The sequence below is a fragment of the Hibiscus syriacus genome, unplaced genomic scaffold (assembly GCF_006381635.1).
Source record: "Hibiscus syriacus cultivar Baekdansim isolate YM2019G1 unplaced genomic scaffold, ASM638163v2 tig00110450_pilon, whole genome shotgun sequence".
NCBI lineage: Eukaryota > Viridiplantae > Streptophyta > Magnoliopsida > Malvales > Malvaceae > Hibiscus > Hibiscus syriacus.
The window spans coordinates 3,547,177-3,562,822 of NW_024062743.1; the positions used below are offsets into that span (position 1 = coordinate 3,547,177).

Genomic DNA, 15,646 nt, shown 5'->3' on the forward strand with positions numbered 1-15,646 from the left:
GGCTTCTTGAAGCCCCTCATAAGCCCCATTAAGGCTACCGAATGTTTTCTAAGATCTTGGGGAATGTTTAACACCAAAATGAGTAATTTAAACACGACATAAACATCAAACAAGCATGTTACCACCAACATTCATTTTCAGCACATAAACTCATCAAGCAAGAAAACAATAGTTTTTACCTACATGAAGTACATGGGATTTATTCATGTGTTACTTTAGCTCTAATTATTTGAAGAAGGCTCCGAAAGTCACCCAAGCACAAACTTCTCCTTGCTCTTAGCTCGAGAGTACTCACCACATTCTTTCACTAACAAAAGCAAACAAAGGATCAAAATCTCATTTTTTAGACCTATAAATATTTAGAAACATGTTTCTAAACATTTAGGAACAATGCAGAATCATTTCTAAGCCCTAGAACTAAAACCTCTAAAAAACCCATACTTTGATTATCTTTATTACCTTCCTAAATTCGGACTAGCTCTGTAGAATAATAAAGTTCTCACTTTTAGAAAATTTGAGGATGAAGAAGAGATGAGAGAAGAGAGGAAGAAGATGGCAAAGGTGGAGAAAAAAAGGAGGAGTTATTTTCTGTTGATTTTCACCCCCTTTTATATCACCCTCTTTAATTACTATTCATCCTTATTTTCAAATAATGGTAAAATTGTTTCCTTAGTCATTTTTATTGGCTTCTTACAAGCCCAATCCTCTCATCTTTTCCTCAATTCATTTAATTTAGCCTTAAGCATTTATTTGAAGTCCAACAATAAGACCTAAAACTACCAACCTAGTTTTTAGGGTGTTACAAAATTCCTTGCAAAATAGGTATCCCCAAGGTGGTAGATATTGAAGATTAACTTTCATTCACGTGAAAACATTGTAATTAATGCATAATAAAATTAGAATGAAGATTTTCCTTTATTTCTTCTTCTTCTTGCTTCTAGCATTCCCTAATTGTTCAAGCTTATTTTTAGAAACTTTATTTGAGATGTTCCAACTTTATTTTTGCAGAATGATTCACATATGATTAAACATCGTGTACTCAATGCCTTTGGGTTTTACTATGGAGAAAAAAAGTTTGTTTAGTGTCTAAGAAGACAAGGGTGTGACTTTGAAGTCATGTATTTGGGTAAAGGGAATATGCTATAACAAGATTAACTCTGCCTAAGAAGGTAATAGTATGACTTTGGTGTCTTAGAGAGAGGCAGTGTCAAGACTAGTTTTTTTAGTGTTGATCAAGAATTATTTTGGGTAAAGAATCGAGTGATTGTATCTTTGGCTTCAGAAGGGATATGAAAAGTCTAATTTTGCCACATGTTAAAGTTCTAAAACTTCAATCCTCAAAAAAAATTAAAATTTGATATTCAAAGAATTACAAGATTAAAACTTGTTTCATTGATCATAACCTTATAAGGTAACATAAGTTCCATCATCAAAAGATTTACAAAATATTTAAGCAAATAATAAATAAAGAACAAAAACAAGTCCAAACAAGAAAATACAAGTCCAACAAAGCTTCATTGTGGATGCAATAGCCTTTTCTCGATTCGCATCAGGATGACCCACTATTGATCAAAGGTCCTTTCACCTGAATCAATCAAATTATGGACCTTACAATTTAATGCCCCACATTTCTCAGTAGTATGCCCCAAGCTTCCTATACGGTAGCTACATACGACATTAACATTATACCCTTCAGGAAATAAGGGTTCTTTTTGCTTGGAATGAATTGGAGTCACAAGGTTCTTGTTAACCAATGTTGCAAGAGATTCTTCATATTTCATTGGAATTGGACCAATAGGAGTTTTATCTCGAATCACCTTATAGTATTTGATACCATGATTAGTTGAATAAGTTCCCACCATATTGACCTCAGTTGTTTTCTCGACATCATTACTGCCACTACCCCTTACCTTATTGTTCTTGATAGCTCTTTCAATCATTTCTCCACACATGATGTTTTCAGAGAAACCATTAGTGGCATCCCCTAGCATTTGATTAATATAGCAAGGTTTTAATGTATCGATGAACAAAGTGGTGAACTCTTTTTTAGTTACTAGTGGTTGCATTTGGGATGCAATGTCCCTCTATCATTGTGCATACTGCCATAAGCTCTCGTTACGCTTCATCTCCATATTTTAAAATGTTGTTTGATCATGGGCTATATTAGTCATGTTCTTGTATTGACCCAAAAAAGCTTGAGTTTATCCTTCCAAGAACGAATTTGAGTATGATTTAGCTAATTATATCATTTGAAAGTGAGTCCAATCAGACTGTCTTGAAAATAGTGGATTAACAGCTTCTCAATTTCCATGTGGCTGACCATTCTCTGACAGAACATGGTGATGTGGGATGAAAGAGGGTGGTTCTATCATACTTCTTGAAGTCGGGAATTTTGAATTTCATTGGGATGACTAGGGTGAAGACCAGACTTAATTCTTTGGCACCGAACCCATAGAACGACTCAACCATCTCCACATATTTTATCCTTTCCCTCTAAACCTTTTAGTTGTTGGGTGAACTCCTCTTTTAATCTCTTCATTTTAGAGATTTATTTCAAATCTAGGACCTCGTTATCAGCATCAAAGTCCCTTTTCTTTACCCTAGAAGCATCTTCTAATTCAATATGGAATGAAGTTCTAACCTGATGTTATAGCATGTTTTCATCGACGAAGAAAGCTTAAGGTCTAGATTCCTGATGCACCAGGGTGTGCAGTGTAGGGTCTAGCAAGACTCTTTCCAACAGTTACATGATTTATGAACATTTTTTCCATCTTCTTTAACATATCAAGTTGTGAGCTAGCAATATCGGCCCCAATTTTGGCTAACCTGCTTCTCACTTCTTCTTGCAGATCCTTCTGATCTTTCTCAATGTGAGCTAGTCTATCGTAAGCTTCATTAGTAATTTTTTGAATGGAAACATAAATCTTGAGATTGTTTCCCTTGTGAAGACACTCAATTTTGTCAAGGCTTTAGTTTTATTATTATTAACATTTTCTTGATAATTATGTGTTTTCATTATAGTTATTATATAGCTCATTATTATTTGTTTTGTTATTAATTATAATTATATTATTGTTAATTAGAAGTATATATATTCTTATAAAGGGTTCGATTATGTTTATATAGTTATATAATTATTATAAATATTAAATATATGTACATATATTTACAATATTAATTATATATATATATACATGATATGCAACTAAATACTGAATACATGTTAAATATAATAAAAGGACCCTTAATTTGCGGATCAAGTATAAGTCAATGAGCCTATTCCAAATGCCAAAATTAATCCAATTTACCCAATTACAAATTTGGCCAACATCTCTTATATGAGTAGCTCATGGCCCATTGACAAGCCCAAATGGCTAAACCTAAACATGTATAGGGTTATGGGAACCATAAATACTCAACGCCGCCAAGGATAACACTTGAGGAGGCTATCTCAGCCAGGGGCGGATCTGTAAAGCCCGTTAGGTAGCAGTTCCATACCCAGATTCTTTGGGAAACTACCAGGTGTAGTGTATTATTTAAAGGGAAAAAAAAATTTGCACACCCATTTAAAAAGTTTTGACTTCTAAATTTTTAATATACATATGACATAACATGAAAGGAAACTTTCTTGGAATATATATTTTTGGGCCTTGTGCTAGATAACTTAAATGATAAGTTAAACCAATTTTTTATTCAATACTTAAAATATTAATTAAAGTAACAAAAGTTTTTTTATTATTATTACAATTCCTTTCTTCAACCCCCCGTGGATTTTCCATTTTTCACTTCATATATTTCATTTTTGCACACAAAGTTGCTGTTACTCCTCTCTTTAATACCGAATCAGTTGCTGTACGCCATTCAACCAAGATTTTTCGACGAATTTCTCCGACCAAACTGCTTGTTAGTTACAAAGTGTTATTTCTTCCTTTTCCAAAAGGTCTTTACTTATTCTATTATTCTTTTAAATTTACTTAAATTTATATTTTAATTTTTAAATTCTTGAATTTTTATTTTTATTTTAGTGAATTAATGTCGACTCCATTTTTCGTCCGGGTATGGAAAAAACTCGTACGACTTTGGGTTTTTCTTTGAAAAGTGTTTAAGAATTGTTGGGAAAAGATGGGAGTCGCTACCAATTATTTTTAAGGTGCGATGGGAACACCAAAAATCATGCAATTTTAATAAAATGTTTTATTTTATAAAAAATACCCAAATTTTGTATGAAAAAAAAAACAGAAATCAGGTTCAGGAGTTAGTTATAAGTGGCAAAAGATTAGCACCCTCACAGCGCCTAGAAATTGGTACCTAGTCGATTACCCTATACAATTTTCTAGTTCATAATCTTATTTAATTTAAAAATCATCATGGATGCCAAGTTTAAAAAAAGATGTTAGTTTACTAAGACCAATAACGACCACTCTCGAGCATGTAATGCGAATGCTTCGTTATTTATCTTACATAGACGAACATTGCCTTAAAGTTTGTAAAGTCATGATATGGAGTTTTGAAAAGGATGCCCACCTACTTCAGGAATTACCAGCGGTCACCCCTCATCATAATGCGAAAAATACGCTATTAACTCCTTGGTAAATCAACATTGCCTTGTCCTTTAAAACTAAGCGCAATCAAATAACTTTTTAAAGACCTAATTATGCTAGGTAGGTTAATTAAGGCAATTCCTAACTTAAAGGGTCAAATTATGAAAATTTAAAGAACTTAGAGGAAACCTGAAAGTGAAGTCTCTAATATTAATCCTAATTTATTTATGTCAAGTAAATACCCAATTAAAAAGTTTAAGGACTAATTTTAAAATTTTCTAAAGTTTAGGAACTAAAGTGTCAAAAATCTAAATTTAAGGACTAAATCTAAACTCTAACCATTCTAATTAAGGGCTAAAATAAATATGAATAAAATTAGTGGGGACTCAAACTGATATAAAGCCTAAATAACAATAAATAGTGACCAAACTTCAATAAATAAAATCAGACATCTAAGTTAAAATAAATAAAAAAGATTTAGTGACCAAAGAGTAAAAACACGATTAAATTATAGGACTGATTTGTGAAAACACGTGCAACTTCAGGGGATTAAAAGCTAGATATACCTAAATTTCTTAGCATATTGAAGAACAAATAACAAAAATGTAAAATCATGCAATCAGGACATATATTCAGGAAAAAAAAGACTATGGACTAATGTGTAAAAACACGCTAAAGGTTTGATGGTTTAAACACAAATAACCCAGAAAGTGACTTCATGATAATTATTGAAACACAAAAATGCAAAATAACACAATCATGTCATATGAATTCAAAACAAAATCAAGATGGCATAAATTAATGATTGAACTGTAAAAACATGCTAAACTAAGGAGGACTACTAAATGATTAACCCCCAAAGTTTTAGTATAAAACACACTTTTCTCTGTCTTTTTTCATTTTATGCACAAACCTAAAAAAAAAACTAACACATTCTCTCCCAACTCCCCCGGCCGCCTCTCGCTCTAAGGCCTCATCGCCGACGAACCATACCGCCGGCCACCTACAACGGTGGTTGGACTACCTTAGACCTTATTTATAAAAGTTTATAGTTTGATAATAAAACTCTACAATAAAGCTTTCAATACAAAACTTTAAAATTTTCATAACGTTTATAATAATTTAAAAATATAATTATAGCATTAAACACATGCTATAAAGAATGCGTTTTCATTCCTTGTAATATTCATCAATAGAAAATTAAATAATTTGGCAAATACTATTGCAAAAATTTAAAGTTATTAAACGTTTAAAACTTTAATTAAAACGTTTATATTATTGATAATTTTCTATCATATGTTTCAACCCTTATAAAGGAATTGAATGCTGTTAAAAAAATGTTTACAAGCATTTACATGCCAAGAAAATGACTTGACGTTTAAAACATAATTAATCAAACGTTTAAAGTTTATAAACAGTCACACGTTTAATAGAAACCTCTTATAGCTACACGTTTAATAAAAATATGTGGGAGTTTCATGGAGAATTATATTACTCACTATTAACCATCATACTTATAATTTCTCATCCATCATTTCGAGAAATATCAAAACTAGAATTCGTTTTTAAATTGTTGGAAAAACATGCTGCTACAAAACGAGGCACTAACATTGATAGGAAATATTAAATAAATATTTCAATAGAACGATAACCGTGTCGTCATGGTAATCCACTGTCTTAGAAGTGAATTTGTCCCGATATGAATTATCACTACAATAGACAAATGGCCCCGAGGTTAACACGGCTCTCCAAATTTCGTACACCCGGAAGATAGAGTGAACTTGGTTGTACTGCTCTTCTCTCAACTCAAAACAATACTCGAGGAAAATTTCCAAAGATTATTTTAAAGCAAACATTTGCTTGTGATATATATCAAAAGAGAAATTTCCCAGTATTTATAGGTTAAATAGTGAGGGAAAAAATATCATTTAAAATGCACAATTTAATTATATTAAAAGTATAATTAAATATTATTATGAAATGGTTACATTTTGAGCATTAACCAATTTAATTGGGTGATTAGAATTTTTTAGATAAGTTTGGACCTAATTGGTGAAAAATTGAGCCCAAATAACAGAAAGAGAATTTTTTATTTGAGGAAGTTTTTGAATTAAGTTTTTTTTTTATAAAAAAATTGAGTCAAATATTATCTTAAAAATATTTATAAAATTTTACAAAAGTATTATATCAAAAGCATCAATTCAATATTTTTAATAGGGATAATGCCTCTTGTAAAGTCATATATATTGATACATAAAGATTAAGTTAGATGAGATTATCTGAACACTTGATGATGTATAGCAAGTTCCAATTTTGAGAAGAAATATGATTTTTCTCGGTACTTTGGATGCAAAAATGTATAAATACTCTAATAAATGTAGAGTTATGAAAATTTTATAATAGCTTTCTCATTGTGACGAAAGGGTAGAGAAAGTTTGTAAAGTTTTGTATTATGTAAGGTTTAACTTTTTTATGCGATGAAACTATGGATTTTTCATTCATGTCGAATGAAACTGGTGAAAATATCTTGATTAAATCAAGTAAAAGAATATTCCGTGTAAAACAAGATAATTGTATGGATTATGATCCTAGGTTACTTCATACATCCAAATTTGAGCAAAGTTTGGATCTGATTGGCATTCGTTATTGATTAATACTCTTTAAGGGTTTTTACAGAAAAGACGAATATGTTTTCAAGATCGATTGTTGATTAATACTTTTTAAGGGGTTTCATAGAAAAGATGAAGAATATGTTCTCAAGATGGAGAATTTTATTCATTGAGGCGAAGAATTGATTTTCATTGAGTTTGGACTTTTCATCGAATCTGGATTGTTTTTTATCTTGAACATCTTGCCCATTTCAGACATGTTAAGGCAGAGATTGTTGGAATTTTGTGACTCAAATTCTATTTTAAAAAAATATGTAATCTCCGTGATACAATTTGCCAGGTAAATAAATAAAATAGAGAAATCTAGTTCCATTAGTCAACCTGTTTGGAATCTATACAAGTCTATATACTTATACTATTATACGTTAATTAAGAATAGAAACTTCGTTTCAGTAGATTATGTGTTTAGAGATGATAATTTAACCCAAAATCGACAGATTTTTGACTTGATTCGACTTAATAGGGTCGGATTTTTAAAAATTTGGGTCTAGGTCAAGTTATGTACAAGTGACGGGTGGAAAAACTCCGACCCGGCCCGACCTGGTCCAAGGGTAATATTGTAATTTCTTCAAATAAATTATTGATAATTGCTATAATGCCTTCTCTCTATTGTTCTTTTAATTAAGTTCTTATTTTGTACCGGGTTAAGTTGGGTCGAATCAGATTTATACTCTAAAAATTCGAGTTGGATCGAAGGTGAAGGATATATATTTTTTGGGTTGGGTTGGGACGAGTGATAGTTATATTTTTTGAGTCGGGTCTAGTTCGGATAGAGTATATATATTTTTGATCGGGTCGGGTTAACAAAAACTCCATCCAACCCGATCCATTATCATCCATATTCATGTTACACAAGTTTTCTTTATAATTAAATAATTATATCTATAAATAGATATTATGGATTATGGTTAGAAGTCACGTTAATTTTTACAAATCCTCTTGTATTTTTTTATTTTCTACAGCAGTGAAAAAAATTCTTATGTTCATGGTTTTTACCGTTTAAGTCTTTTTACGTAAAATATTAGTATATTTTTATTTTATGATCACTTTTATTTTGGGATCACTTTCTACTAAGGGAGGATGCACTAAGCCCTATAGGGATTAAGTACATCTCATTATTTTTAAAAAAAAGGTAAAATTTAATTTAATATGTTAAGGAAAAAAAAAGAAAAATCTTGCATACCCATTATTTATAAGAAAAGAATATTAAAATTGTGAACTTAATTGTTAAATTTTTTGGGTCCGAGATTGCTTTCTACTTGTTATCATCATCATATATTACAATATTATTATTTAAATATTTTATTTAAATTATTTAATTATGAAGATTGTGTTTGTAAAATTGCAAATCGATTTGACACTATTTTTCTTATCAATACTAGATGTTATCTTTGACAATAGGTTAAATTTTTAATAAAATAAATAGATGAACAATTTTAATTTATTAAAAAAAGTATATGCATGATCAGCTGCAATTTTAATTAAATAAGATATGACTTTTAATAGATGTTATCTTTGACATGAAAATGTCAAAAGCTCGAGTAAGAATAAATAGAATGGGTATTGTGTTTACATCTGCAGCTGTCATTTTTGAATATATGTGACACAAATAAGAATATATGTCCATTTTAAATAGATACTACATGATTTTGATAAATAAATCACAATTGGATTAAAGTGTATTAAAATTTGTTGTATTATTATTGTCAAAAAAGTTGTTGCACTATATTTAGAATTTTATTTCAATTTATCTATTATATAAAAAGACATTTTAGTCTATTATACTTAAAATTTTATTTATTTTTTATATTTTTACTATAAAAAGGGATAGTTTAGTCTTATAAATTTGAAAAATGAATATTTTAATATAAGATTTTAAGGCAAAAGGGTAATTTTTGTCCTTGTAGTAGACACAATTTATCACTTTCATCCCTACCGCATTTTTGCATCAATTTAGCACTCGAAGTTGTTTAATTGCATCATTCTATATCCTACCCATTACTTAAAACCCTAAATTCTAAATCTAAACCCTAACCCTAATCTCATTACCCTAAACCTTAAACCCTAAACACTAACTTATGATTTATAATTTAGTGTTTTAAGTTAAGAAAAATATATAGAATGATGCAATTAAATAATTTTGAGGCTAAATTGATATGAAAATATTATAGGGGCGAAGATGATAAATTGAGTATACTACATATGCAAAGGTGACACTCAAGCCAAATTTTAAAGTTATAGTTAGTTGAATATTTTAGTTTAAACATTTTTTTTAAAATTCTTTTTTATTTTAAAGTTGAACACCTTTGAAGAGAGGGAGAGTAATTTATTTAATATATGTTTTGAAAGTGAGTAAATAAAAATGATCTATGACAGTGTTGATCTTTTCTATCAGAACATAAGACATGTCTAATTATAATTAGATTAAATCATATAAAAACATATACACATAATTTATAATATTGTTGATAATTTTGAAAATTTGAATTTTTTTATTGAAATTTTAAATATTTTTATGATTCCTATATTATATTTTTTTAGTTAAAGCCTTGCTCTCACTCCGAATTTAAAAAATTTAAATTTTGGTATATTTTTTAATTAAAGATTTTAAATAATATTTTATATTTTAATTTGTAATTATAATATTATTATAAGTGAAGACAACAAATTTGAAGTTAGAATATGAATTAATTTTACATTTAGATTTCATATGTGTTTGCAAAATTATATTTTTATCGAGAGAGATTAATTTGTTTAAATTTGAAATTAAGAAAGAATTAAAAAGTGTTTAAATTAAAATATTTAACCAACTAACAGTAAACTTCAGCTTTTTGGATTAAAGTTACTTTTCAAATGTACTTGGATTAAGATGATATTTTTTTTCTTTCTAAAAAGGAGATTAAATATTTTTTTTGATAAATTTTAAATATAATCTTAATTCTACTTAGAGGAGAGAGAAAAAGAGATTTTAAGAAAAAGAAAGGAGAGTGTTCCTAGTGAATCTAGAACTTATGACATAAAAAAATAAGAAGGAACAAAGATGAACAACTTGATTAATCAGCCAAATGTTGCTCCAATGAACTTTTAAATATACCAAGGAGACTAAAATGATTTCTTTTATAATTGAAGACTATATCACTAAACTAAACTTTTAAAATTAATAAAGAACTATTAATAGGTTTTAATCTCTAAATTATTATTTAATAAAAAACATTTATTATTTATACGTAAAAATTAAAATATTAAAATTAAAAACTCAGAATCCACAATATGCTCCAAGAGTCATCATCTCATCCATTAAGTACAACTGCAATTATATCAAATGTTAAACCATACATAGTGTCTTACATACACTACACGTAGTAAATGGGCATAAATTTGAAACTAAAATATATTAATAATGGTGCCGGCCATTCTTCTTTGACCAATATGACGTTACCATTACCTCAATTACACGTCTGGATTAAATCAGACGGCTCCGCACAAATGAGGGAGGACATATCTAAATTAATTATTTAAGATTAATTCGATTAAAGTTCGATTAATTTTTGGATTGAATAGATTCAACTTAAACTCAAATTCGATTAAATTTTTAAATTAAATTATTAATAATATTAACATTTATATGTTGTTTTTATTTTAAAGATACAATATAAGACTTTTATAAATGTAAGGTTTAGGGTTGATCTGTTTGAATTTCAACCGAGCTAAGTCTGAAAATATTTCAAGTTCAAATTTCTTCTAGCTCAGGTAGAGCTTCAATTTTTTATTTTTAGTTGAGTTTAAAAATTATAATCTTGTGAGTTTTTGAGTCGAGCCTAAGTCAATATTTTATTTTTTGAGTTCGAGTTAAACTTAATAAATTTAAATTCGTGAATTTTTGAGTTGATTCAAGTTTAATTTTATTATTTTTGAGTCGAGTCTTTAGCTTGACCAAGGACAAACTTCTAAAATAAGAAGGTTAACTAATTTTTTAAAGGAGATAAAATAAATAATCAATATAAAATACAGAAAAATATTTAGAATATATGATAATTTAATTTTTTTTTTTTAAAAAACAGGGTGGTCGACGGTCCCTCGGTACATCCCTTCGTCCCTCACCATCTATAAAAGAACACTTACTCACAGGCTTCCAACGCCTCTCACGTTCTTCAACAGACGGCACTTGAGATCCGCAAACAATGGCGTTTTGGGGCATTTTCATTTGTTCCTTACTGCTATCTTCTTTAACCATGGCTTCGGCTTCCTTTTACAGGCATAGTAAAAGGCCAACTCAAACGTTTACTCAAGAAAGGTTCATCAGTGCTTTAATGGCAACTCCCCGTTTGCCATACCCCTCTCCACTGCCTGTTTCACCCCCAGAAACGCCTCCTTTTCCTCGGGGCTACAATCGACAGCTCAAAACCTCCGGTACTTAGTGCCGTCGATGCCGAAACCCGAGTTTATCATCACTCCATTGCATGAATCCCATGTCCAAGCCGCTGTGATTTGTGCCAAGAGGCTCAATATTCACCTCAGAGTCCGCAGTGGAGGCCATGATTACGAAGGACTCTCTTTCGTTTCCCAAATCGAATCCCCTTCATTCTCGTCGACCTCTCAAAATTCCGGTCGGTCCAAGTTGACATCCCAGGCAACAGTGCTTGGGTTGAAGCAGGTGCCACCATCGGCGAAGTTTATTATAGAATTGCTGAGAAAAGTAACATCCATGGCTTCCCTGCAGGCCTTTGCACTAGCCTTGGCATTGGTGGGCACATCACAGGTGGTGCATATGGTTCGATGATGAGGAAATATGGCCTCGGTGTCGATAATGTCATCGATGCTCGAATCGTCAATGTGAATGGAAGAGTTCTCGACCGAGCAGCCATGGGAGAAGATCTTTTCTGGGCAATTAGAGGTGGCGGAGGTGCAAGCTTTGGCATCATCGTTCAATGGAAGATAAAGCTTGTTCCGGTCCCGGCTACCGTCACTGTTTTCACCGTGACCAAATCTCTAGAACAAGATGCAACAAAGATCCTTTCTAAATGGCAAACTGTTGCGGACAATCTCGACCACGATCTTTTCATTAGAGTCATAATTCAAGTAGCAAACTCCGGAAGAAACAACTCCAAAACCGTGACAACGTCGTACAGTGCACTGTTTCTCGGTGATGCCGAAAGACTCCTCCGAGTAATGCAGCAGAGCTTCCCCAAACTCGGTTTAACACAGAAAGATAGTACCGAAACCACCTGGATCAAATCTTTGCTTTACATTGCGGGCTACTCGAGCAACACTCCTCCAGAGGTTCTTCTCCAGGGGAAGTCAACGTTCAAGAACTATTTTAAAGCCAAATCAGACTTCGTTGAACAAGCCATACCCGAAACAACACTAGAAGGTCTCTGGAAAAGACTGCTCGAAGAAGACAGTCCATTGATGATATGGAATCCATACGGCGGAATGATGGCGAGGATTTCGGAATCTGAAACCCCTTTCCCGCATCGACAACAGACCAAATTCAAGATACAGTATGTGACCACTTGGCAAGATGGCGACAACAACGTGTCGAAGCATATCGATTGGATCAGGAGGCTGTACAATTACATGACCCCGTACGTTTCGATGTTTCCCCGAGGTGCATATGTGAATTACCGGGACCTCGATTTGGGGATGAACAAGAACATCAACACGAGCTTCATCGAGGCTAGCCGTTGGGGAGTCAGTTACTTCAAGGATAACTTCATGAGATTGGTGAAAGTGAAAACCAGAGTTGATCCCAACAACTTCTTCAGGCATGAGCAGAGCATTTCATCTCTTCAGGGTCAAGCTAGATTTTAGTATGAATAATGCACTTCCCTTTTGTCCTTAATTTGTAGCCTAATGTTGCTTTTATCTCGAGAAAAGAAATAAAGATTCTTCACTATTACTATATATAATATGTTCAGGGTTTTTGTATCCATATTAGATTTGTTTGTGTTTGGACTCAACTTTTGTTTTTTGGATGTGCAATCCGTTAAAATCATTGAATGACATGATGATGGATGGTTGCAGTTTATAATAAATTGTCATTTTTGTATTTGTGTTAAAGGTTTTTTTTTATAAAATTTGATGAGATTTGTAAGTCAAATAAATTTAATAGTAAAATTGATTGATATAAGATGATTTAAATATAATATGGATATGAACGAACAAATCAACCTCCATGATTAAAGGGACGGTTGTCACATTATCGATTAAATATATGTAAAAATATCATGTTACTAATATGAATTGATCATTAGTCAACTAACAATTTCCGTCCAACATGATATGTTTTGATAAAAAATTGAAACGTACATAGGTAAAATGCTCTAAAATAAAGAATATTGACAAAATGATCATTTATGTAAATATTAAGGTGTATTTTGTTATTATGCCTTTTCATTGATATGTCAAATTATTAATAGGATAGGAGTTAATATCCAAATTATCAATTTGTGATTAATCCATGATAAAAAAAACCATAATCTAACTTTCAATAGTTGAGTAGATCAAAATAATAAAAAATAAAACAAAAATGATCAAAATGATAGTTTATCCAAAAAAGTATTTTCAATTCAATCAGTAATGCTATGAAAGTTGTTTGATGATGTGATTGTTGATTATGCAAAGAATCACATATTAATTGAGAGAAAGACTTCAAAAAGGGTTTATATAGTCTTACCTCCTTAATTGAATAGTGACGTTAAAGCCTAACACACGTGCACCGTCGCCACACGCCTACCCTGGTTCATGAATATATTCGTGTCTACACCGTGTATCATTTTGAAAAAAATAAATTGTATACATTTTCTATGAATTTTGTGAGTAAACTATAAGATTGGTTACTTTCATTTAAATTTTATATATTTTTCATTGAATTCAAAAAAATATAATATTTGATCAGTTTTATTTTATTTTATTAAAATATGATTATATTTATTTTTATATAATTAAGATGTAGTTATTCGAATTATCGATATAGCAGAAAAAGAGGCGACAATATCTGAATTATATTGATAAAACATGTAATATACCAAAGAATTGGGCTAAGCATTTATACAGAGGGAGGAAGAGAAGGCATTGCCAAGGACACTAACAACTCCTAACAACCTTAATAGAAAGCCTATCGTCTTCCAAAGCTTCACCAGTGCAGTAGAAAAATCTTACAACTAATTGCACTTGGTGAATGTAACATCCTTTTCCCGTATCCGACTCGAATACAAGTAAGATATGTTACATCAATTATATAACACACTTGCTATTTGAAAACCGGTAAAAATTTTGTTTCTTTAAACTAAAACCATTTAACTATTATCGATAAAATCAATTAAACACGTAAAACCAAAATAAATTATTTTATCCTTTGATTCAAGTTCGATTTTAGGCAGCAACTAGACAATTCAATATTGTATCGTATCATAATCAAAACTGCCTAAAAACTGTCTAATTTAAAAATCATTTCAATAGCAAATAAAATATGATTTAATAAATACTACGTATACAAAATACTATTATTATCTAATAATACCCATTTTAAGTCGACATTATTTTTACACTACAAACCAATTTAAAACTATTATATAAAACAACTAAAATGTCTATAATATACATGCCAACTAATAAAGTTATAAACATTACATATGCCATTCTAATACTTGAAAATAGACCTCGATCGGTGATGCCGCATATGCTCCTTAATCTGCTCTCTTTTCTTAACCTATGTGTGAAACCATCACATGCTAAGTATACACTTAGTGAGACAATCATAATAATAATTAATGCAATCCAACATATAAATATAAATTAATAACATTGCTCAATGCATTATGATCACTTTACCTGTAATTGCAATCATGTTACCATATATTAACATGATATAACCATATATAAATTTTCTTACCAATATACTTGCCATTCATTCCATAAGCTCATAAGCTTGTTCATCAGTTTATCATTTATTAACTAGTAAACCATAACCCAAATATAAACCTACGAGGACCCTGGGTATACATATTAGGTCGTGTCCATCATAATACACATAAGGTTGTTCCCACCATATGCAATAAGTGTCCTTTATATACATGATAACTCCGTAAAAGACATTGTTCTACGTTTTTTTACTTAAATTATTGTTTGTCTAAAAGCCATTTATTATAGCATTTTAGTTGCATTTAGGACATCTTTGCATGTGGTGGATAAATTTTGCCAAGGTAAACTTTATTTGGTATTAACCGATGCTTCTAAGGAGGAAGGTTGTTTTCTGGTTATGTTGATGTAAGAAATGACGAAGAAAGAATTCATTTGCCGAGACAAATTAATTTGCTAGGGAGTATAGCATAAGAAGAAGACAGTGAGGAACATATTTTCTTGTCTAGGCGAGAGATATCTTGCAAGTCTGACGCAGCTCAACGACACTTGCCCAGCTTCAACCTCACGTGCAAT

The 15,646-nt window shown here is 30.8% G+C and overlaps 1 protein-coding gene across 1 annotated transcript; it reads left to right on the forward strand.

Annotated features, from left to right (window-relative positions):
* The first annotated feature begins 11,776 nt into the window (after positions 1-11,776).
* On the forward strand, positions 11,777-13,092 carry LOC120126098 (berberine bridge enzyme-like 13). Its single transcript, XM_039144394.1, has one exon. It carries the CDS (start codon positions 11,987-11,989, stop codon positions 13,019-13,021), a length of 1,035 nt encoding a protein of 344 aa, XP_039000325.1. The 5' UTR covers positions 11,777-11,986; the 3' UTR covers positions 13,022-13,092.
* Positions 13,093-15,646: the final 2,554 nt, after the last annotated feature.